This window comes from Panthera onca, chromosome A1 (assembly GCF_046562875.1).
Source record: "Panthera onca isolate mPanOnc1 chromosome A1, mPanOnc1 haplotype 2, whole genome shotgun sequence".
NCBI lineage: Eukaryota > Metazoa > Chordata > Mammalia > Carnivora > Felidae > Panthera > Panthera onca.
In genome coordinates, this window is record NC_138339.1 from 108,052,310 (window position 1) to 108,076,644 (window position 24,335).

Here is a 24,335-nt window from a genome sequence, read left to right on the forward strand (position 1 = left end):
CCGCCCTTTCAGTGACCTTGAATGAATGAGCAACAACAGTTGCTCCACAGGTAGTTGCGTGTAGGAAGTCGTTTTCTAGGGCCGCAAATTTGGTTTCCTCATTATACTCAAGCATTTAAGAAACAAGCACAAGGCCTTTCTTGGCCTCCATTTATCTATCTGAAAAATTGAACGGCCTACACTCTTATGAAGATGAAATCAAACAGTACATGGAAAGGGCCTGGCATAGTGTCAGGAATATAAGAAACAATCATGCTGGCTATTACTGTTATTACATTATGCAAGTCATGAGCTGGAAGCCAGAATATTTAATCCCAAATACTGGCATTTGATTCCACTTCTTTCTACTGAAGACAGAGCAGTTGGCTCTGCAGTCCAGAGGAAGAGATCCAGGGCCACACATGACAGTCATCTCCAAATCGAATGCCTCTGTGTATTAATAAGCCCAGCTGTGCTTCCCTAACAATTTGGACAATCTGCAAAATCCAAAAAGAAGCCAAAACAAGAAATAGTCAGTCTGGAAGCAAATTTCAGTTTTAGATTCATTAACTGATGCACCTGGGATGAATGGCTTCCAATCGTCGTTCCAATTTTCAGTAAAAATTGCTGAAAGGCATAGCTCATACTTGACAATTCTATTTACTTAATTTTAGTTTTCAAGGTGTAATTGGAGATTAGGAATAAAATAATTTTAGAAGACAGATATTATTCACTATAAAAATGGCTACACTGCTAATGATGAGCTCTAAACAGAATTTCAAAATACTAGTTCTCAGACAATTTCAAGTAAGAAATTGGTTTAGTAAAACATTAACAGGGGGCGCCTGACTGGCTTAGTCTGCACAGCATGAGACTCTTGATCTCAGGGGTGTGAGTTCAAGCTCCATGTTGGGCATGGAACTCACTTTTTTTTAATTTTATTTTTTTAATGTTTATTTATTTTTGAGACAGAGAGAGACAGAGCATGAACGGGGGAGGGTCAGAGAGAGAGGGAGACACAGAATCCGAAACAGGCTCCAGGCTCCGAGCTGTCAGCACAGAGCCCGACACGGGGCTCGAACCCACGGACCGTGAGATCATGACCTGAGCCAAAGTCAGAGGCTCAACCGACTGAGCCACCCAGGCACCCTGGAGCTCACTTTTAAAAAAAGAAAATAAATAAAAATAAAATATTAATAGCAAATTTTGACTAATTTTAGAACTCTTTTCTGTAGAATTTTTAAGTCATTGATTATCAGCTTAAATAATAAGTTTTAATATAATTTCTCTATATTCTGGGGCATCTGGGTGGCTCAGTTGGTTGGGCGTTTGACTTGGGCTCAGGTCATGATCTCAGGGTTGGTGAGTTTGAGCCCCGCATCCGGCTCTGTGCTGACAGCTCAGAGCCTGGAGCCTGCTTTGGATTCTGTGTCTCCCTCTCTCTCTGCTCCTCTCCCACTTGCATTCTGTCTCTCGCTCTCTCAAAAATAAATAAACTTTAAAAAAAAAATTTAAAATAATTTCTCTGTATTTTCCATTACATAAAGTGATGTATATATAACTGTCTTTTAAAATGTAAGATAAAATTCTATATTAATATTTATGCCGATGAATATTTATGTTTGGTGAACAGAGATTTTGCATAAATGGAAAAGATGAAGAAAGCCCCATTTTTTTTGAAAAACTAAGTTTGTTTTTTTTTTAAACTAACATTTCTCAAACACTTATAAGGAGCTCTGCTAAAGTTCTTCAGTTGCATTTTCTTATTTAATCCTGATGTAACCTAGTAAGGTGGACATTTTCCTAACTTGTGCTTCTGGTAAATCTTGAAGATTCTATATTTTAAACTTTCTCCCACTGCAAAATACCAAGGAATCATAGGCAAGTAAAAACTAACAGGCAGAGCTGAGCTCTCAAGAAATTAAGGACAATCTTGAGTGTCCTCAAAACAATAGGAAAAAAAAACACCGGTGTAATTATCCAGAAATGAAGTTACAGACACCTTGGAGACATCTGCTGATCACAGGTACATAAATCCTGAAGTTTTAATGTCTTTTCAGTGAACCAGAACAAATCCTAAGACATAAAAGATGGCAGGGTTGGGAGTTGGAATGGAGAGTGACATAAAGCTAGAATCCTCAGAGAGCTTCAGGGAAAACAACATGTATCTCTGATTTGAATCCAACACAGGGATAAAGACAGATCTGATAATACCTAGCCACAGATGATGCCCCCACACAGGTTAGTAGTATGCTGTCAAAAACAAATTTTCCTGGAAGAAGGTCCACTGAACCAAAATTTTTCAGGATTCCCATAAACAGAGACTAACCAAATTTAAACTCACGATACAAAATCACCAAACACAATAGCAACCAAGCTACGATGAGTGAAAATTAGCAGAAAAGAGGATTAGGGGCACAGATATTATAATAATCCAAGACAGAATATGAAATGAACATGCTTAAAGTTTTAACAGAAATGATGTAATTATAAACTTGAGCAAGACACAAATGTCTATTAAAATAACTTGGTATATTTGAAAAACAAAGTAAAACTTCTAAAAGCAAAATATATAGTTGAAATTGAAGACTTAAAGGATTGGTTAAACGGCAGATTAAACACAGTAAAGAATTAATAGACTAGAAGATGATATGAAGAAATTAACCAGAATGCAATATAGGAGGAGAAATTAAAAATATGACAGAGAGGGGCGCCTGGGTGGCTCAGTCGGTTAAGCGTCCGACTTCGGCTCAGGTCACGATCTCGCGGTTCGTGAGTTCGAGCCCCACGTCGGGCTCTGGGCTGATGGCTCAGAGCCTGGAGCCTGCTTCCGATTCTGTGTCTCCCTCTCTCTCTGCCCCTCCCCCGTTCATGCTCTGTCTCTCCCTGTCTCAAAAATAAATAAAACATTAAAAAAAATATGACAGAGAATTAAGAGACAGTGAAGAGAAGTTTCTCCGCTTACTATATCTAGAATCTCGGGAAAAGAATAAAATGGATAAGGGAAAGGAAATACTTGTTGAATTAATGGTGAATGAATGAATCGTAATTTCCCAGAGTTAATGGAAGTTATAAATCCTCAGTTTTAAGAAGCTAAATAAATCCCAGGAAAACTAGAAAAAAAAATCCACAGCTACACATACTGAGGCAATTTGCAAAACCCAATAAAAACTAAAAGCCAGGGATCTCAAATCCAGCCTGAGAGAAAAGGAAGTTTACTCATACACTAATGACAAATGACAGTAAGTTTCTCATCAAAAGCAATAATGCAAGACAAAAAAATATTCCAGTAATATCTCCCAGTTCTGAGAAACATAAAGCTGTCAACCTATAATTGTGTACTTAGCTAAATGAGGGTGAAATAAAAACAATTCTGTCAATAAAAAACGAGGAGAGCTTTCTGCTAACAGACCTCTATAAAAGAAATTTCTAAAGGATATTTTTAAGGCTGAAGAAAATAATCCCAGAAGAAGTATGTGAGACACAAGAAGGAATGATGTTCAGGTAAATTGGTAACATGGACAAATGTAAGGAAACACTGACCGTATAGTGCAAGAGTCATGTCTAATTAAGAGAGTAACAATCAAAAGCATGAGGCAACTAATCGCTTCATGACAATACCCTGGACAAGGATGATCTGAATTAAAGTATTTAAGTACACTTGTGTCATTTGAGAGGCGGTGACAAATATGAATAATCTTTGTAGTTTAAGTTGTTTTCACATGTTAAAATGTTAACATCTAGTCATGACTAGAATACAGAACTTCAAATACATTGAGGAAAAAAAACCTAATCTTGAAACTCATCCAATAGAGTGGAAGCAGCAGAAATGGGTAAAAGAGAAGCATAGAAGAAACAGAATGAAAATAAAAACTATAAAATAACATAGCTGAAATAACATAGCTGATACAGACATAGTCACAGTAAAATTAAGACTAAATTCCTATGCTAAAACACTAATATTTCCAGATTCAGAAAGAAAATAATTATAATGCTTTTACAAGGGACTCATGTAAAACTTGAAGATATAGCAAAGATGAAAGATAATATATGGACTGAGATAAGCCAGGCAAATGCTTACCAAAAATAACTGATATAGACAAAATAGTACTTAAAGCAACAAACAGTATTAAGGGTAAAGAGTGTAAGCTATTTACGTCAGCAGGAAGATATACTAATTATAATAAGTATGTACTGATCTATTATTTGTCCAGAAGATATATAAAGCAAATATTAACAGCACTACAAGGAGAAGTTGACAAATCTGTCATTGTGAGAAGTTCACTTATCCTATCCTATCCTATCCTATCCTATCTCCTTACTAATTTTTGTCTGCTTGATCTATCAACTCCAACATTTATCAGAGGTTGATAGATCAAGCAGACAAAAATTAATAAGGATTAGGAACTTTGAAAAACATAATTAACAGGTTTGATCAAACAGATGTGAAGAGAGCCACAAAATATGATTAGATGATATGTCTTCTCAATTACACAGGCAATACTTATGATAATTAATCGTGTACTAGGCAATAATATCAATTTCAAATTTTAAAGGAATTGGTGTATTTTACTTCAGATTCTCTGACAACAATAAAATTAAGTTACAAACGAATAATAGAAGGTATCTAAGAATGACTTCATTTGATTGGCATTTTTTAAAAAAATTTTTCCAAGTTTCTATTTGAATTCCATCTAGTTAACATACAGTGCAATATTAGTTTTGGGTGTAGAATTTAGTGATTCATCGCTTACACGCAACACCCAGTGCTCATCACAAGTGCCCTCCTTAATCACCTGTTTAACCCATCCCCCTGCCCCTCCTCGCCTCTGGTAACCTTTAGTTCATTTTTTGTAGTTAAGAGTCTATTTCTTGGTTTGCTTCTCCCTTTCTTTTCCCCCTTCTCTGTTCATTTGTTTTGTCTTTTAAATGCCACAGGAGTGAAATCATGATATTTGTCTTTCTCTGGCTGACTTATTTTGCTTAGCATTATACTCTCTAGCTCCATCCACGTTGTTACAAATGGCAAGATTTCATTGTTATGGCTGAGTAATATTCCATTGTATATTTATATACCACATCTTCTTTATCCATTCATCAATCAGTGGACACTTGGGCTTCTTCCATAGTTTGGATACTGTAAATAATGCTGATGTAAACATTGGGGTGTATGTATCCCTTTGAATTAGTGTTCCTGTATTCTTTGGGTAAATACCCAATAGTGCAACTGCTGGAATATAAGGTAGTACTTATTTTTAATTTTTTGAGGAACCTCCATAGTGTTTTTCAGAGTAGCTACAGCTAAGCAAAATAAGTCAGAGAAAGACAAATACTATTTTCCCTCCAACAGTGCAGGAGGATTCCTTTTTCTTCACCAACACCTGTTGTTTCATGTGTTGTTGATTTTAGTCATTCTGATAGGTGTGAGGTGATATCTCATTGTGGTTTTGATTTGCATTTCCATGATGATCAGTGATGATGAGCACTTTTCATGTGCCTTTTGGCCATCTGGATGTCTTTGGAGAAATGTCTGTTCATGTCTTCTGCCCATTTTAAATTGGATTATTTGTTTTCTGGGGGTATTGATTTTATAAGTTCTTGATATATTTTGGACACTAACCTTTTATCAGATATGTCATTTGCAAATATCTTCTCCCATTCCACAGGTTGCCTTTTAGATTTGTTGATTGTTTCCTTTGCTGTGTTGAGACTTTTATTTTGATGTAGTCCCAATAGTTTATTTTTGCTTTTATCTTCCTTGCCTCAGGAGACATATCTATGAAGTTGCTATGGTTGATGTCAAAGAAATTATTGCCTATATTCTCTTAGAAGATTTTTAAGGTTTCAGGTCCCACGTTTAAGTCTTTAACCCATTTTGCATTTATTTTTGTGTATGGCATAAGAAAGTGGTTCACTTAGATTCTTTTGTATGGACCTGTTCAGGTTTCTCAACACCATTTGTTAAAGGAACTTTTTCCCATTGGATATTCTCCTGTGCTTTGTCAAAGACTAATTGACCATACAATTGTGGGTTTATGTATGGATTTTCTATTCTTTTTTTATTGACTTATGTGTCTATTTTTATGCCAGTACCGTTTTGTTTTGATTACTGATGCTTTGTAATTAACTTGAAGCGTGGGACTGTGATGCCTCCAGCTTCGCTTTGCTTTTTTCAGGACTGTTTGGCTATTCACAGTCTTTTGTGCTTGCATACAAATTTTACGATTGTTCCTTCTGAGAAAAATGCTGTTGGTATTTTGATAGGGATTGTATAAAATGTGTAGATTGCTTTGGATTGTATGGACATTTTAATAATATTTGTTCTTCCAATCCATGAGAATAGAATGTCTTTCCATTTCTTTGTGTGGTCTTCAGTTTCTTTCAACAGTATTCAGAGTACAGGTCTTTTACCTTTTTGGTTAAGTATCCTATTATTTTTGGTATGGTTGTAAATGGGATTGATTCTTTAATTTCTCTTTCTGCTGCTTCATTTTTGGTGTATAGAAAAGCAACAGATTTCTGTACATTGATTTTGTATCCTGTGAATTTACTGATTCACGTATCAGTTCTAGTAGATTTTTGGTGGAGTCTGGATTTTCTACTTACTGATTTGGATGCCTTTTATTTCTTTTTGTTGTCTATTTGCTGTAGCTACAACTTCCATTACTATAATGAATAACAGTGGTGAGAGTGGATGTCCTTGTCTTTTTCCTGACCTTAGGGGAAAAGCTCTCAGTTTTTCCAATTAAGGATGATGTTAGCTTTAGGTTTTTCATACATGGCCTTTATTATGTTGAGCATGTTCCCTTTTAACCCACTTTGTTGAGGGTTTTCATCATGAATAGATGTTGCACTTTGTCAAATGTTTTTTTTCTGTGTCTATTGAAATAATCATATATTTCTTATCCTTTCTTTTATGGATGTGATGTATCACATGGATTGATTTACAAGTATTGAACCACCCTTGCAACCCGGGAATAAATCCCACTCGATTGTGGTGAATGATTTTTTTAATGTATTGTTATATTTGGTTCACTAGTATTTTGTTGAAAATTTTTGCATCCATGTTCATCAAGGATTTGGCCTATGGTTCTCTATTTTAGCGGCGTCTTTATCCAGTTTTGGTATCAGGGTAATGCTACCCTCATAGAATAAATTTGGAAGTTTTCTTTTCTATTCTTTGGAATACTTTGAAAAAATAGGTATTAGTTCTTCTTAAATGTTTGATAGAATTCACCTGGGAAGCCGTCTGGTCCTGGATTTTGTCTTGTTGGGAGTTTTTTGATTACTGATTTCTTTGGTATTTCTCAGTCTGTTCAAATTTTTTATTTCTCCCTGTTTTAGTTTTAGTTTTAGTAGTTTATGTGTTTCTGGGAATTTAGTTCTTCTAGGTTGTCAAATTTGTTGGCATATTGTTTTTCATAATATTTTCTTATGATTGTATTTCTGTGTTGTTGATTGTTATTTCTCCTCTTTTATTTGTGATTTTATTTATTTGAGTCTTTTCTCTTTTTATCTTGATAAATCTGGCTAGAGGTTTGGCAATTTTCTTGATTTTTTCAAAGAGCCAGCCCCTGGCTTCATTGATCTGTTTTGTTGGTTTTTTAGTTTCTATATCATTTATTTCTGCCCTAATCTTTATTATTTCCTTCCTTCTGCTGGTTTTTGGTTTTGTTAGTTTTTCTGGTTCCTTTAAAGTTTAAGGTTAGGTTGTTTATTTGAGATTTGTTTTTGCTTCTTGAAGTTGATTTGTATTGCTACCAATTGCCCTCTTAGAATAGCTTTTGCTGCATCCTAGAGGTTTTAGACCATTGTGTTTTCATTTTCATTTGTTTGCATGTACTTTTTAATTTCTTTACTTCTTGGTTGACCCATTCATTCTTTAGTAGCATGTTATTTAACTCCATGTATTTGTGGACTGTCCAGATTTGTTTTCAAGGTTGACCTCTAGTTCCATAGCATTGTGGTCAGAAAATATGCATGGTATGACTTCAATCTTCTTCAATTTGTTGGTATTTGTTTTGTGGGCTAATATGTGATTTGTTCTGGAGAATTTTCTGTAAGCACTTGAAAAGAATGAAAAGAATGTGTATTCTGCTGTTTTAGGGTAAAATGTTCTGAATATATCTGATAAATCCATCTGGCCCAATGTGTCATTCAAAGTCATTGTTTCCTTGTTGATTTTGTTTAGATGAACTGTCCATTGATGTAAGTGGGGTGCTAAAGTCCCCTACTGTTATTGTATTATTATGGATTCATTCCTTTACATTTGTTATGATCTCTTTTATTTATTTCGGTGTTCCTGTTTGATACATAAATACTTACAATTATGATATCTTATTATTGGATTGTGCCCTTTATTATTATATAGTGTCCTTTGTCTTTTGTTAGAGGCTTTGTTCTAAAGTCTATTTTGTCTGAGGTAAGAAATGCTGCTCTGGCTTTCTTTCGATGTCTATTTGCATGGTAGAGGTTTCTCCATCCCTTCACTTTCAATCTGCACAGGTATCTTTAGATCTAAAATGAACCTCATCTTGTAGGCAGCATATAGATGGATCTTGTTTTTTTTATCCATTCTGCTGCCCTAAGTGTTTTGATTAGAGCATTTAGTCTATTTACATTCCAAGTAATTATTGATAGATATGAATTTAGTGCCATTTTATTACTTGTTTTGTGGTTGTTTCTGAAGATTTTCTCTGATTCTTTCTTGTCTTTCAGTCTTTCGTGTTTTGCTGATTTTCTTTAGTGATATATTTTGATTTCTCTCTCTTTATTATTTGCATGTTTATCAGTGGTTTTTGATATATGGTTACCATTAGGATTGTATACAATATCTTCTGTGTATAGCAGTCTATGTTAAGTTGATGGTCATTCTCCTCTCCTCTTCATGCTTTAGGTATAGGTTATTATATTTTATAGCATTTTTTTTTTTTGGTGAATTCCCTGACTAATTGTTTGCAATTGTTTGCAGAAAGATTCATTTTTAGTCCTTTTGTGTTTTCTAACTTCATGCAGTCACTTTTGGTCTCTGCTTTCCACACAGAGTCCCTTTTAATATTTCTTGCAGGGCTGGTTTAGTGATCACGAACTCCTTTAGTTTTTATTTGGGAAACTCTTTATCTCTCCTATTCTGAATGATAGCCTTTCTGGGTAGAATATTCTTGGCTGCAGATGTTTCTCATTCAACCCTTTGAATATATCATGTCACTGCCTTCTGATTTGGAAAGTTTCTGTTGAAAAATCTTCTCCTGCTAGGCTTATGGGTTTTCTCTTCTAAGTTACTGACTTCTTTTGTCTTGCTGCTTTTAAGATTTTTTCTTTACCACTATATTTTGCAAATTTAGTTGTAATATGTCTTGGTATTGGCCTGCTTTGGTTGATTTTGATGGGAGTTCTCTCTGCCTCCTGGATCTGGATATCTGTTTCCTTCCCCAGAGTAGGGAAGTTTTCAGCTACTATTTCTTCAAATAACTTTTCTGCCCCCTTTTCTCTCTTGTTCTTCTTCTGGGACTCATATAATATGAATGCCCCTATATTTGGTGGAGTCTCTGAGTTCCCTAAGTCTATTTTTATTTTTTGTAATTCTGTTTTCTCTCTTTTGTTCAGCTTGATTATTTTCCATTACTCTGTCTTCTAGGTCATTAGTTCATTATTCTGTTTTTTCCCATTGTGCTATTTGTTCTATTAAGTGTGTTTCTCATTTTGTTTATTCAGCCCCATATCTCCGCTATGTTATTCCTTATCTCTGTGTTAAGGGTCTCACTCATGTTTTTACTCTTTTCTCAAGTCCAGTGAGTATCCTCATGATCATTTATTTAAATTCTCTATCAGGTATGTTACTTAGATGTTTAGCTTAGATCACTGGCCTTATCTTTGTCCTATTCTTTCATTTGGATAAATTTCCCTGGCTTCTCATTTTGTCTGCCTGTTTGTCTATTTCCATGGTGTTAGGAAAGTCAACTATATCTTCCTTCTGCTGTTAGCACAGAGCCCAACGCAGGGCTCCAACTCATGAACTGCGAGAGCATGACCCAAACCAAAGTCAGATGCTTAACTGACTGAGCCACCCAGGCGCCCCAGATGACATTTAGTTTTAAACATGGGATGGGGTGAGCTTCGGGTCCTCCTACTCTATCATCTTCCCAAGCTCTTCCCATTTAATTGGCATTTACCAAATTGCCCAATTTAGAAAATAACAGTGGAAAACAGAAAATAGCTAGAATTGGATGATGATAATAGCATATATCAAAATTTGTTAGATGTAGCTAAAATGCAATTTCAAATGAAACATATATTTCTAAATTCATGTGCTAAACATCATTTTATATTTAATGAACTAATTGCAAAACTTAAGAGTTAGAAAAAAACAACAAAATTCCCTGAGAAGAAGACAAAACATAATAAAGATAAAAGCAGAAATTAAGCAAATAAAAAACAGTCACTGGAGAGGATTGGCAAAGATACAGGTTGCATCTTTTATAAAACCAGTAAAATTGTTGTGGCTGATCAAGAATAAAAGGGAGGGGTGCCTGGGTGGCTCAGTCTGTTGGGCGTCCGACTTCGCTCAGGTCATGATCTCGCAGTCAGTGAGTTCGAGCCCCGCATCGGGCTCTGTGCTGACAGCTCAGAGCCTGGATCCTGTTTCAGATTCTGTGTCTCCCTCTCTCTCTGACCTTCCCCCATTCATGTTCTGTATCTCTCTGTCTCAAAAATGAATAAACGTTAAAAAAAATTTAAAAAAAAGAATAAGGGAAAAGTCTCACGAGGATAACATTAAGGATGAAAACAAGATATTCACTGCAGGTATAGAGAAGTTCATTGATTTAAACAACTTAGTAAAAATAAAAACATTTTTAAAGGAAACTGTAACTGAACATTGACTCTAGAAATATTAGAAAACCTGAATTATCTTGGAACCACTAAAGTAATTGCATCAGAAGTTAAACACATACTCACCAAGAAAAATCAGGTCCAAATGTTTTTACAGACAAGTTTTACTAAATAGTTTTACCAAACAGATAACTGAGTTCTTATAAAAACTATTTCAGAGAATAACAAAGTGAGGAAGTATTCCATATCTCATTTTTATGAAGCTGGCATAACTTTTGATAGTGATACTAGTCCTATGAAGAATCATTACAAGAAGCAACAGTACGAGAAGGGAAACTTGTAGACAAATCTCACTGGGGATTAGATGTAAGATGTAGAACAAAATATTAGTGACATAAATCTAGAATAAAACTGGAAACAAAACTTCTTTACCCTGATTAAGTATATATACCTTTCAGACATACACTATGTTGTGTAGCATTAGAAATACTGTCTCTGGCATCATTAATGAGGTGAGTCATTATGCAGTCATATCACTGCATTTCTGAAATATTAAACTTAAGTACAGTTCATTAGGAAACAAAAAGGTAAGTGCCAAAAGCTTAGAGAGAAAGATAGATTGTAATGTTTGTGGATTGTTAAGTTGTGAATATAGAAAAACAAACAGAATCTACAGACATTTTAAAGTGAATTACATCAGGAGCCCTGGGTGGCTCAGGCAGTTAAGCATCCGGCTTGGTCTCAGGTCATGATCTAGCAGTTTGCAGATTCAAGCCCTGTGTCAGGCTCTGTGCTGACAGCTCAGAGCCTGGAGCCTGCTTCGGATTCTGTGTCTCCCTCTCTCTCTGTCCCTTCCCTGTTCATGCTCTGTCTCTCTCTGTATCTCAAAAATGAATGTTTAAAAAAATTAAAATAAAATTAAGTGCACCAAAGATAAATCAACTTAAAAAGTGAACCACATTCTATATACCTAAAACAATTGAAAATATAATTTAAAAACATTCACATTAGCTATCACCTATACAAATACAATCACAATAACAACAAAATGAGGTACCTGGGGGAAAAAAAAATCTACCAAAAGCTGTTCACGCCATTAATGGAGAAAATTAAAAACTTTACTGAAAAGCAAGAAAGAGCTAAATAAATGGTTAAGAAGATTCACATATAATGTCTAATATCATAAAGATATCTGTTCTTTCCACATTATCACAATTGCAAGAAAAATTCCACAACAGTTTTGTATAGACATATGGGAATGGTATCCAAAAGCTGATTCAACGTTAATATGTATATTAACATAAAGGGCCAACAGCAGCCAAGAAACTTTTAAGGAAGGATAAAGAGCAGATATTATGAGATATTAAGTTTATTTTAAAAAGTAAGACACTGTATTTTTGGAATGGAGATAGACTAATTAAAGACAATAGAGAGCCCAGCAAACTCACCTGTATGTGAAAACATAATGTATGATGGAGGAGACTGCAAAACAGGGAAAGGATTGACTATTAAATAAACGGTTTGGGGTAATTTTGAAGTCCTACAGTAAAAATTAAAGCAGATCCCTACCTCACATGATATACTCAAAAGCCAAATCTAGATGAACTAAATGTGAAGCTAGAAAAAAAATTGTTGACTTTTATCTTTATGACCTCAAGGTAGAAAAAGATTTTTTAAGCAAAACACAAAATGCACAGAACAAAACCAGAAATATTCATTGACGTTAAATTGAAAAATATAAACTCATCGAAAGACACTTTCAAAAAGCGAAAATCTGAGCCAAAGTGTGGGAGACAATATCTTCAATAATACAAATGACAAACAATGAATACCTATAATAGATAATGGACTGTAAAATTTTAATCAGTGAGTAAAAAACAACAGCAAAGAACCCAGTTAAAGGTAAGCACAAACTATGCTCCAATAATTCACAGCAAGGAAACATGAAACTACATTCAACCTTGATGAAGCAATGAAAACGTACACATTTTTAGTGGTTGTATTAGTTTCCTTGGGCTGCCATATTAAAGTGCCACCAACTGGGTGGGTCGAATCAACAGAAATGTATTTTCTCACCATTCAGGATGCTAGATGCCTGAAATGATAGTGTTGGCACAGCATAAACTCTCTGATGGGGAGACTTGTCTGTTTTTGATGATAGTCCTTGACGTTACTTGGCTTGTGGCAGCGTTAAGTCCAATTTCTGTCTCTTGTGTTCACATGGTGTTCTTCCCTGTTTGTGTGTCTTCATGGGGTTCTCCTCTCTTTGTGTTTTTGTCCAAATTTCCTTTAGTTTCTAAGAGTATCACTCTTTTGATTAGGGCCCACCCTAAGTGCATATGACCTCATTTTAACTTGACTACATTGCAAAGATGCTATTTCCAAAAAGCTCACAGTAACAGACACTGAATCCTTTATATCCTTTTGGGTAACACAATTCAACCGACAACAGTGATCGTGCAATTTTATACATTAGTATGATGTATACTAAAATTAGTCTAAATCTGCGAACATTGAGTTAGGGCGCATCCCAATAATTCGACTTCTGGCTGCTTAGATCCTTGCTACCCTAAGTATGGTCTGTAAGTTAGCAAGATGAGTGTCACCTGGGAGCTTGGTAGAAATGCAGAGTCTTGGGCCCCACCCCAGACTTATAGTGTCAAAATCTGTATTTAAGCAAGATCCCCAGGTGATTTGTTTGAAAAGTATTGATCTAGTCTACATTAGTTAAAAGAAGACATGCACATGAATGCTCATTGAACTGTTGTTTATAAAAGCAAATATTTGGAGACATCTTAAAGTCTCACTAGCCAGAGAATGGATAAATAATTTGTGGTATTATTCATACAATTTAAGTCTATACAGTAATGAAAGTGAATGAGCTAGAGGTGCTTCTATCAATACAGATGAATTTCACAAAGATAATGTTAAGCAAAAAAGGAAAGTTGCAAAAGAACGTATAGAGAATGATACCATTTCTGTATGGCTTAGTGACACACACAGATGATGTAAAAGTATGAAGTAATTTATAAGAATGACAAACACTTAACTTGAGAGCAAACAGGGGAATCAGCGGAATCATAGTATCATACTATCTTACTATTCTTGTCCTTAAGTTTTTCTTAATCATACAAGTATTTAGTGTATTAATCTTTACAATACATTATTCTTACTTTTTGGTAAATCTTAAATAATGCATAATAAAGTGAGAAAATTTAAGGAAAACTTTAAGTCTAATGAATGGGAGAGTAGTGATTTGAATCCAAAACTGTGGCCCTGAGCCACTATTACCAACTAACATATCACTGCTTCAATAGACCAAGTGGCACAGTTATAGATTGGTCTCTTATAATCAGAATTATATGGGGCGCGTGGGAAGTCGGTTGAGCGTCCGACTTCCGCTGGGGTCATGATCTCACAGTTCGTGAGTTCGAGCCCCGCGTCGGCTCTGTGCTGACAGCTTGGAGCCTGGAGCCTGCTTCAGATTCTGTTTCTCCCTCTCTCTCTGCCCCTCCCCTGCTCATGCTCTGTCTCTCCCTGTCTCAAAAATAAATAGACACTAAAAAAATTATAATCATAATTGTAGCTTTTATATAAGGAACATGTTTTAAAACAAGATTAAAATAATGCATCAAATGTTGGATTTAGTTTTATGACAAAAATGTGACTTGCTAAAGCTAGTAAAAATGTAGGCATTTCCTTCCAACTACTGTTACATTAACACAGTAATTAAATTTTGTTTCAAATAATCATTAGACAGAATTTAATTTCCAACTATCCTTAGATTAACAGGAAATATTGAGCTAACACTCTAAACATGTTTCTCATCTCAACCATGTTCTTTTTTTTATAATTGTTTTAATGTTCATTTATTTTTGAGAGAGAGAGAGAGAGCAAGTGGGAGACGGGCAGAGAGAGAGGGACACACAGAATCCCAAGCAGGCTCCAGGCTCTGAGCTGTGAGCACAGAGCCGGATGAGGAGCTCAAACTCACAAACCCTGAGATCATGACCTGAAATGAAGTCAGACACTTAACTGACTGAGCCACCCTAGTGCCCCTCAACTATGTTCTTATCCTTTCAGAAGTGAGTCCTGAAAATATTGTCAGTAAGAAAGCAGTGTAGACCGATTGAGCTCAGGAAAGTACATTTACTAACACCTGCCACTAACTTTCTTAATTACCTGTAAGCAAAAGTACTGGCTTTTTTTTTTTTTTTTTTTTTTTTATTTATTTTTGGGACAGAGAGAGACAGAGCATGAACGGGGGAGGGGCAGAGAGAGAGGGAGACACAGAATCGGAAACAGGCTCCAGGCTCCGAGCCATCCGCCCAGAGCCTGACGCGGGGCTCGAACTCACAGACCGCGAGATCGTGACCTGGCTGAAGTCGGAGCTTAACCGACTGCGCCACCCAGGCGCCCCAAAAGTACTGGCTTTTTAAAAATCATACTTTTATACATTTTATTGGGATCTATGAATTTCAAGTATTTATGTTATGCTTTTAAACAAATGGTTAAGCTCCCAGAAAAAGGGAAGACTTCTGTTCAGTAGTGATGACTGAACTTTTGTTGACATGTTTCTTCCCCCTTCAATAACTTGTGATTTAAGTCAAGAAGTTTTGGAATGCAGAGGTCAAATCTATCTTTATTCACTTGTCTTATGCTCAGAATTTTCTAAAGAATTGCAAGCTTACCAGATACTTTAAGCAATAGAAAGAATGTCACATCCATGTGCAAATTGTTTTCACAATAAATTCTCACCTGACAGAGCTCTTGCTTTTTCACCAAGCCTATGTAATTCTCTTTCTTCACACTGCTCAGCAGTTATCAGTAGAGAGAGAATATTATTACTTTGCATCCCTGTTACTTACTCTGATCATTTAAGCTGTTGGGTATTTATTGAGACCATTTAGTCTTCACGAGTGAGTGATAACATTGATTTTACTACTGAGGAAACAAGAAGGTCAGTCAACTTTCCCGAGGTCCCACAACTAGAGAATATATGTTACATTATTTTCACTCTCCATATGTTGTGGTTTTAGCATGCGTATTCAATAAACCAAGTCAATCTTAATGGTTCTAGGAGCACAGACTGAGGCTCCACTGTTTGTGTTTTGGTACTGAAAATCAAGTGCAGTTCTGGGCCTCTAAGAAGTGCCCGACATGTAGACATAGCAGTGAAGGAATGATACCACCAGGGGGGCGGTGGGGGGTAGTGGGGATGGTGAGGCTTGACACGCAGAAAAAGCATACTCAGTTTTACAGGAGCATTTTTTATCTTGCATTTTGGTTACATTTTTTTTTTTATATAAATGCCCAGTTAATTCTTACTGATACTCAGAAGACCACACTTCCTAAATTATTTAAGCAAACATTTCTCTTTGAAGTTTTTTTTTTTTTCACTAGTGAATTCCAGTAAATCCATAGTTCTGGAGGAACTACAATTGCCCTATTGCTTTACTATTTGATGACTAAATTCGGAAAGGTATTTTTATTTTAAAAAAATAATCTATCTTAGTTTCCACTTGAAAAAAACTAAAAACTTTGTTTAATAGCTTTTAGAAATCACTTTTGCAATCTCCTAAGTACATTTTCAACTCTTGACTATGTAAAATATTTCCTTATTAATAGAAAATTCAGAAATAATTTGGGGATTGTTGATAAACTCATCAATTACCGAGAAACCTCAACCATTACTAAACCTTCAGTAATGATAGGACATTTGGAGTTTATAGCAAACATCTTTTTAAAATATATTATCAGCTTAATACCTTTTTATCTTATGTCCCTGGTCAAAGAACTACATTAAAATGCAGGGCCTGTATCAAATTTCCTGTGAAAATGTCAAAAATCTTTATCTCTCATGAACTATTTTAGAGAAATTTCACATGATGGATGATGTATCATACTCCAGATCCATAACTGACAAGTTGCGTCTAGCAAATTCAAAGAAGAAATAAAAGCAGAATGACTGCAAGGTTTTTGTTTTTGTTTTTGTTTTTGTTTCAAATGACGTCCTCAATAACATCCATTTTAAGGCTAGCTTTTCTTTAGGCTAAATTCCGAGGCCTTGATGAACAAGAGTCTAACTATCCAGTTCTTTGGTTTGCACCATTTTCTCCTGGCATATCTGGGATTCTGTGTCTTTAAGGGTTAAATACAGAAGAATAGGCAAAGCATGAACATGAAGAAATGCAATGTCATTGTGCTTTTAATATATATCGCAGTGTTATCAGTTCAATAAAGGGTTATATAGTTAACTATTAGCCACATGAAGGTTGATCCCATAATCAGTGCTATATATCCTTTTCACATTTTTATTTTCTTCGTAGTGTTCAGAAGAGTGCCTAAAAATCTTGTTATAAATGTTAAGAAATGAAATGTTTGATATCATGTACACTATTCCTATGGAAAACATGAAGTACTTGCGATTTTTTCAACTTATAAAAAAGCTGCATCATTGAATATTATAGCAGAATAACAAATGCCAGAGCTCATGAATATTGTTAATTCCAGATTGAAATCATTTTAGCTTTCCTGAAAAGGAAAAAACAAAATTTTCACTTATTAAACCATTTAGGATCCAATAGGTGAATGCATACTGCTGGCTGACATATTTATTGACATACATTTGTATGCACTAAATTTGACACATTCCTATTCAAGGATGTCTTTGATATGCATACATTTACTTTTTAAATTTTAAATTTCTTGTATTTTACTCTTTATTTATGTTGTCAACTCTATTTCCAAAATTTCATCTTTGAAGAATCCAGATTTTAATTATTTTCCTTTTATAATTTTTGGATCCACAAATATACTTTAATAAAGCTATTTAGTTCTGTTTTTGTGAGGATATTTTAAAAGGGGGAATGAACACCTTCACAAATCTTAAAAAAGACATCTTCAGAGTCTGTAGCCAGTATTGCTGTGTATACTTATCTCTTTCTTTTTGGTGCCATGAATCATTATAAATGTCAGGTTCATTATTGTGGCATGCTGAAATGATTGAGTGGGAACTGTGCCCAGCATCACATTGTAAAACAATCCATCCCCAAACACATTGCCCTGGACTGTATGCATCAGCCAAATTAGATTTTCTTTGACGCTTTGGTGATTGCTCTTTTGTTTGGTCTTGGAGAATTCAAAGCCATAAAATTCAGAGTTCAAATTTGAACACAATATTAATATTATTGCTATCTGTGGTGAATCTGTGCATGTTAACTAGAGTCATATCTGTCATATCTGCTTGTAGGATTGGATTCTGCACTTTTCCTTCGCTCCAGTCATGCAATCATAATGTACAAGTGAACTTTGTTGTGCTATGTTTTTTTTCTAGATTAGGAATCCCATTCTTTACTTATGTTCAAATGGGATTAAATTTGCCTTTCTTGGTAAAAGAAACAGCTTAGAAGCAACCCATGGTAGTGGATTCATTTTCTATGTTGTCAACCCCATTTGCAAAATCAGGTATTCCCCACCCCCCCCCCACCCTTGGTGAACATGTCCAAACGTATGAGTTCCAAAGTGCAGCCTTTGTTAGCACAAAACCAACACAGGTCAAGATGTTTACATAGGTCTATTAATACCCAGTTCCTGGATAGAATCTACGAATTGCTGATGCTGTGCACTTTCAAAAAGAGCTGGAAAATAGAATAGACTTGATATACAAGATTAAGAGCAAAATAGGGCAATAAAAGAAATTTTTGAAGAAAATAGATATACAAAATTCAATATTACCTTTTTTTTTAATAGCCGTATTTTTCTTTCTTGAAGTTATGGGATTGCCACAATATTTGCTTAATTTCTGCAAGTCAAAGGTTTTTAGATGGCGCTCCAAAGCATTTGCCAGAAGGTGGCGACATAAGCCCTTATTGCCTAGAGCTGTCCCAAGTGCTGAAGACAATTTCGGCGCTTAAGAGAAACTGCGGGCCAGCGACCAGGGGTTCCACCAAGTTCTCCCTAGAGGTTTGCAGGCTCTGATAAAAGAAGCAAAAGGCTTTATAAAACGCCCAACGTTATTTACAGAACACTGGCGAAAGATTCCCTTCTCTAAATTTACTCGCCACGAAGCTATGAAACATAGTAATGTTTATTGACATTAAAAAGGTAATGGTGATGGATAGGCGTATTTGTGTGTGTATGTGTGTGTGTGTGTGTGTGTGTGTGTGTGTGTGTGTGTAATACATACCGAATTGAGTTTTTTCTTCACTTTGACATGCTGCTATTTATCTGTCCGGTGACGCGCCCTTTGGAATCCCTCTCCCCGCTAATTCCCCAAGGTTACAAATAAATAAATAAAGCTACAGGAAACATCCTCCCCAAAGGAGTCAGGCTGAACTGTCAGATAATAAACAGGATGGCTTCTTTCATAAGCTAAAACACACTTCGTCTTCTTTCCATCAATTAACAATAATTTACAGACTAATCCAAGGGCTGTCTACCTACCCATTCAGATTCCCTGTGGCTCCATTTCTCATTTCCTATTGTCATTCTGTGCTGCTAACTCTTCTTAACAATTTGACAGAAATATGAAGCAACGGATAGTTAGGATTGTTTTTTCCCCTTCTCTAGTTTGGCTGGGTGAGAGGCGGAGTTATATGTTGTAATATCGGTGTGACCAGCGGAGGATACGGTGAAAGTGGATTCTGAATCTCTGCCGACAAAAAGGGGCTAGAAGGAAAAGACGCTTAGCTAGAGGGAGAGGAGGGCGGGGACCCAGAGGAAAGAGACACTCAGGGTTGGGGAAGTGTTAGGAGGGGAGGGTTAGCGTAGGAGGGAGGGACACCGTCAGAGCTGTCGGAGCGACACAGAGGGATAAAGAAAGGGGAGTGAGAAGGAAGAAGGAGACTGAACGAGGGCTGAGAAGGGAGAGGGAGAAAGGGGGAGAGCAGGCTTAAGAGAAAGAGAGGAGACAGGAGGAGAGAGTGGCAAAGAGGAAGGGAGAGACGGAGGAAGAGATCACAGAGTGACCGCAGAGGACGAGGTTTCTCTATTCCAGATACTTCTAAGACCGAAGATTGTTTGCTAGTGGGGAGACTCCAGCCCCGGCAGCCAGTTGAGCAGCGGCAGAGTAAAATGGACAGTGAGAAACAGACGTTCCAGCCACCTCTCGGCCGCTCAGAGGTCCCGGAGCTGTTCTCTGGCGAACTCCTTTCCCCGCTGGAGTCTCGGAGCCTGCTGGACCAACGGAGCCCAAGGAGCTCCTAGAAACTGCTCCTCGGAGATGCCCTCGCCCGAGCAGTAAGAACTTCCTGCTTGAGTCCCGGCGTTTCCTCCACCTGGAACTCCCCGGGGGGGAGAGAGGGGTAGAAGACCGCAGGGGGAGGGGCGAGGGGGATCCGAAGGCAGCTCTTTCTCCCCTCCCCCTCCCCCCGCTGGGCGCGCAGGCATGGATGTGCTCAGCCCTGGACCTGGCAACAACACTACCTTGTCCGAGGGTCCCTTCGGGACACGCGGCAACGCTACTGTCATCTCCGACGTGACCTTCGGCTACCAAGTGATCACCTCTCTGCTGCTGGGCACGCTCATTTTCTGCGCGGTGCTGGGCAATGCTTGCGTGGTGGCCGCGATCGCCCTGGAGCGCTCCCTGCAGAATGTGGCCAACTATCTCATCGGCTCGCTGGCTGTCACCGATCTCATGGTGTCGGTGCTGGTGCTGCCCATGGCTGCGTTGTACCAGGTGCTCAACAAATGGACACTGGGACAGGTCACCTGTGACCTATTCATTGCCCTCGACGTGCTGTGCTGCACCTCGTCCATCCTGCACCTGTGTGCCATTGCGCTGGACAGGTACTGGGCCATCACGGACCCCATCGACTACGTGAACAAGAGGACGCCCCGGCGCGCCGCTGCGCTCATCTCCCTCACTTGGCTCATTGGCTTCCTTATCTCCATCCCGCCCATGCTGGGCTGGCGCACCCCCGAAGACCGCTCGGACCCCGACGCGTGCACGATTAGCAAGGACCATGGCTACACTATCTATTCCACCTTTGGAGCCTTCTACATCCCTTTGCTGCTAATGTTGGTTCTCTACGGGCGCATTTTCCGAGCTGCGCGCTTCCGCATCCGCAAAACAGTCAAGAAGGTGGAGAAGAAGGGAGCGGACACCCACTTTGGTGTGTCGCCAGCCCGGCAGCCCAAGAAGAGCGTAAATGGCGAGCCAGGGAGCAGAGAATGGAGGCAGGGCGTGGAGAACAAGGCAGGGGGGGCTCCGTGCACCAATGGCGCGGTGAGGCAGGGTGACGACGGCGCCGCCCTGGAGGTGATTGAAGTGCACCGGGTGGGCAACTCCAAAGAGCACCTGCCTCTGCCCAGCGAGGCCAGTAGTATCCCTTGCGCCCCCGCCTCCTTCGAGAAGAAGAATGAACGCAACGCCGAAGCCAAGCGCAAGATGGCCCTGGCCAGAGAGAGGAAAACGGTGAAGACGCTGGGCATCATCATGGGCACATTCATCCTCTGCTGGCTGCCCTTCTTCATCGTTGCCCTGGTCCTGCCCTTCTGCGAGAGCAGCTGCCACATGCCCACGCTTCTGGGCGCCATAATCAACTGGCTGGGCTACTCCAATTCTCTGCTCAACCCGGTCATTTACGCCTACTTCAACAAAGACTTCCAAAACGCGTTTAAGAAGATCATCAAGTGCAAGTTCTGCCGCCGAAGATGATGGACGAGTCGTCCGCAAGTAGGCCCGCCCCATCCTCTCTGCCTCCTCCAGCCCTGTGGAATCAACACCTCTGATAGCCTGCTACTTTTCCCGACTTTCTCAGCTGCTGGGTCCGCCGCTTCCAGACCTCCTCCCTCCTCCCCCGTCCCCTAATCCCCTGTCTCCTAATCCCTTGCTCGGAGGGTGTGCGCTTTGGGCAAAGAGGCCCCCAAAGGTGGGGCTGGAGGGCCTGGGAAACTGCCTGGGTCTGTGAGAAGCGACCTTGGCTCACACTTTGGCCTCGGAATCAGTGTTGATCCTTGTAGTTGCCTCCTCCCTCTTCGGCACTCCACATCTTCGCGGCGGAAGTTTGAGCCTCAGCGGTTCAAGGCAAAAAAATCTACGCAGAAAAATAAACTGTACACCCAGCCGCCGCGCCCACTAACGGCTCCCACCTAATCGCCCCACTGCTAGAACTTGAATTTAAGGTTCAGAAGTTTGCTTCATTACCTAGTCCCAACCCTGGCCCGCACTCCTACCCTAGAAACTCACTTTTTTTTTTTTTTTTTCAGTTTCATCCCTTCTTTCGAGCTTCCCTTTGCGCCCTCGCCAGTCCCTATGCATTGGTTTGCTAGTAGGGAAAGGCTGGAGGTTCTGTTTTCCCAGTGCCTGTGATGTCCCTGGGAATCCCCGCTTCCCTGTGTAGACTCGCTGAATAACTCTTTTGCGCACAGCCCCATGGTCTGTTTTCTTGGATTCCAAACAAGTGGCCAGAAGCTGTCTCTTAGAGTGGACTTGTAAGTACAAGCAAGGCTGGGCCAGTGGGGGAGAGCGAGGCGGGAGTGAGGAACGATTGTATCCGTGCTTGCCTTCGTGTCAGCACTCACCAAAGAAACTGACAACCAGTGGGATGGGAGAACGGACTTCTGTTTGTGTAGGCTGGTGGCGAGTCTGCACGTTCTGGCATCGCCACTTACCCACCCCGGGCCATGCCCGCCAGCCAAGGTGTGCATGCTGGGGACCCCCAGCGGCCTAAAGGTTCGCGCGCCTACCCAGCCAGCTGCTGTCTGCTTTGCACTTGGCGCGCGCGCGCGCGGAGATGTAACCCAAACCAGAGCCATCCCTCCACCTGCGCCGCGGAACGCGCAGAATAAACAGCACGGTTTGAGAAAGCGCGGGGAGCTAGGTCAGGCGGGAGGAGAGAGACCAGGGGAGGCAAAGAGGTGTTGGTGTCCGGCGCGCAGGCCGTCCTGCAGATGACGCTCCCCGTGGAACCTGAGAGGGCAGTTGCATCCACAGGATGCAGACTCTTTCCGCCTAATTCACCCCCTGTCCTGTTGGATAGTATAGTTCTGTTTAGCGCGTCCTAACGTTACATGGGATTTGTTCTGCAAGACGTCTGGGACACGTAGCTACTAGGACTTTGCTTTCCAAATAGGAATTCCGGGCTTCCAATCGAATGGGTCCCGATAGGTTTAGTACTGCCTGGAACCTCGCAGGCGGTTACTTTAAATAATGGGACCCCAAAGACTAGTTAACTAGGTAGGGGTGCTCTCCCTTCGGAGTCCCCGAGAATCTTGTACAGGGTTATATTCGCTCCTTGGCCTGATGTGAGCCACAGGTCTAGGACAAACCGGTTTCTTGCCATTTGACTATGTGGAGCACTCCAAGCCTTCTCCCCCCAAAAGTTACTCCTTTGGCCTTGCCATTCCTGCTGAGAAACTAGTTACAATCTTTACTGCCCCCAGAAGGGAAGTTATTTTGGTGCTCCGTTTGAATGTAAATTTCCATCCACAGGACTGGGATCAAGAGGTTTGTTAGTGAGATGTAGCCTCTAATTTTCTGATGAATACCGGTTGTGTTTTACCGTAACTGCACAAAGTTACTGGTTTTTTCTGCTGTCTCCCTTCAACTCTACCTTTTGAATGATTGCGTCCGCTGTTTTGAGAACAGTGTTGCAAAAGTTGCCAATGGAAACTTCACTTGTGTTTATAATATTAAGAAGGTGAAAAGACAGTTCTATCACTGAAGCCATTTTATTGTTTGTCCGCTGAACAAAGCCTCCATTTGGTATCTTTTTCTCGTACCGAAACTGAGAGTGAGTATCATATCCCGTTAAAGCAGAGAAAGTTTAAGAACTCTGGACACTCAGTGGATGGTTTGTTGATGCATAGGTAATGCTGATAAGGGGCTAAGGTGGAGCAAATAAGGTAGATATCTTCAGTCCAAAAATTATTCACTTGAAAATTCAATTTTTTTTTTTTTGCTCACAATAATTTCAGTACAGCTGTATGAAAAAAATGCACTTTCTGTATGTCTTCCTTAATTTTTTGAACAAATTATATATACGTATAAAATAATTCAAGCTCAAAATTTGCTTACCCAAATTATGCCTTGGCCAGCAAGTATTACATTCGAAGGGCTGAGTCCTCCATTTACTTGTGTCTTTTACAGCACTGTATGCCAATGGTTTCTGGACATTTATTCTTCCTGCTTTGGAGGAATTACGTGAAAATGGGGAAGGAGCATCCAATTGGAGTACAATTGCCAAGGCAATAGAGAAATTTGGGGAATAAGTGCATAGCAGTAAACAGCCCCTGATGCTTCTTATTTCTTTTAGTATTTGTATTAAGATAAAGTATATATGCATCAAAATTGGCCTTCACTCTTCTCTGTGACAATAAAAGACTTTATTAATGGTAATGCTACAATAAACTGATATCAATAATACATGCATCTTTATTTTAATCAGAATTACTGTCTACTTGTATTTATTTGTATTATTTAAAAATTGAAGTTAAAAAATACACTTGTCAGGAGAAGATTCTGCTATATAAATCAGGGATATGACACTTAGGGAAATAAATTCAGTTTTTAGTGCTGAAAC

The 24,335-nt window shown here is 38.8% G+C and overlaps 1 protein-coding gene across 1 annotated transcript; it reads left to right on the top strand.

Annotated features, from left to right (window-relative positions):
• Nucleotides 1-19,388: 19,388 nt before the first annotated feature.
• On the top strand, nt 19,389-24,262 carry HTR1A (5-hydroxytryptamine receptor 1A). Its single transcript, XM_060635690.3, has one exon. It carries the CDS (start codon nt 20,198-20,200, stop codon nt 21,467-21,469), a length of 1,272 nt encoding a protein of 423 aa, XP_060491673.1. The 5' UTR covers nt 19,389-20,197; the 3' UTR covers nt 21,470-24,262.
• The last annotated feature ends 73 nt before the right edge of the window (nt 24,263-24,335 follow it).

What these genes read in the sequence shown, in the direction of transcription:
- HTR1A (XM_060635690.3), top strand. Translation starts at nt 20,198, where the DNA reads ATGGATGTGCTCAGCCCTGGACCTGGCAACAACACTACCTTGTCCGAG.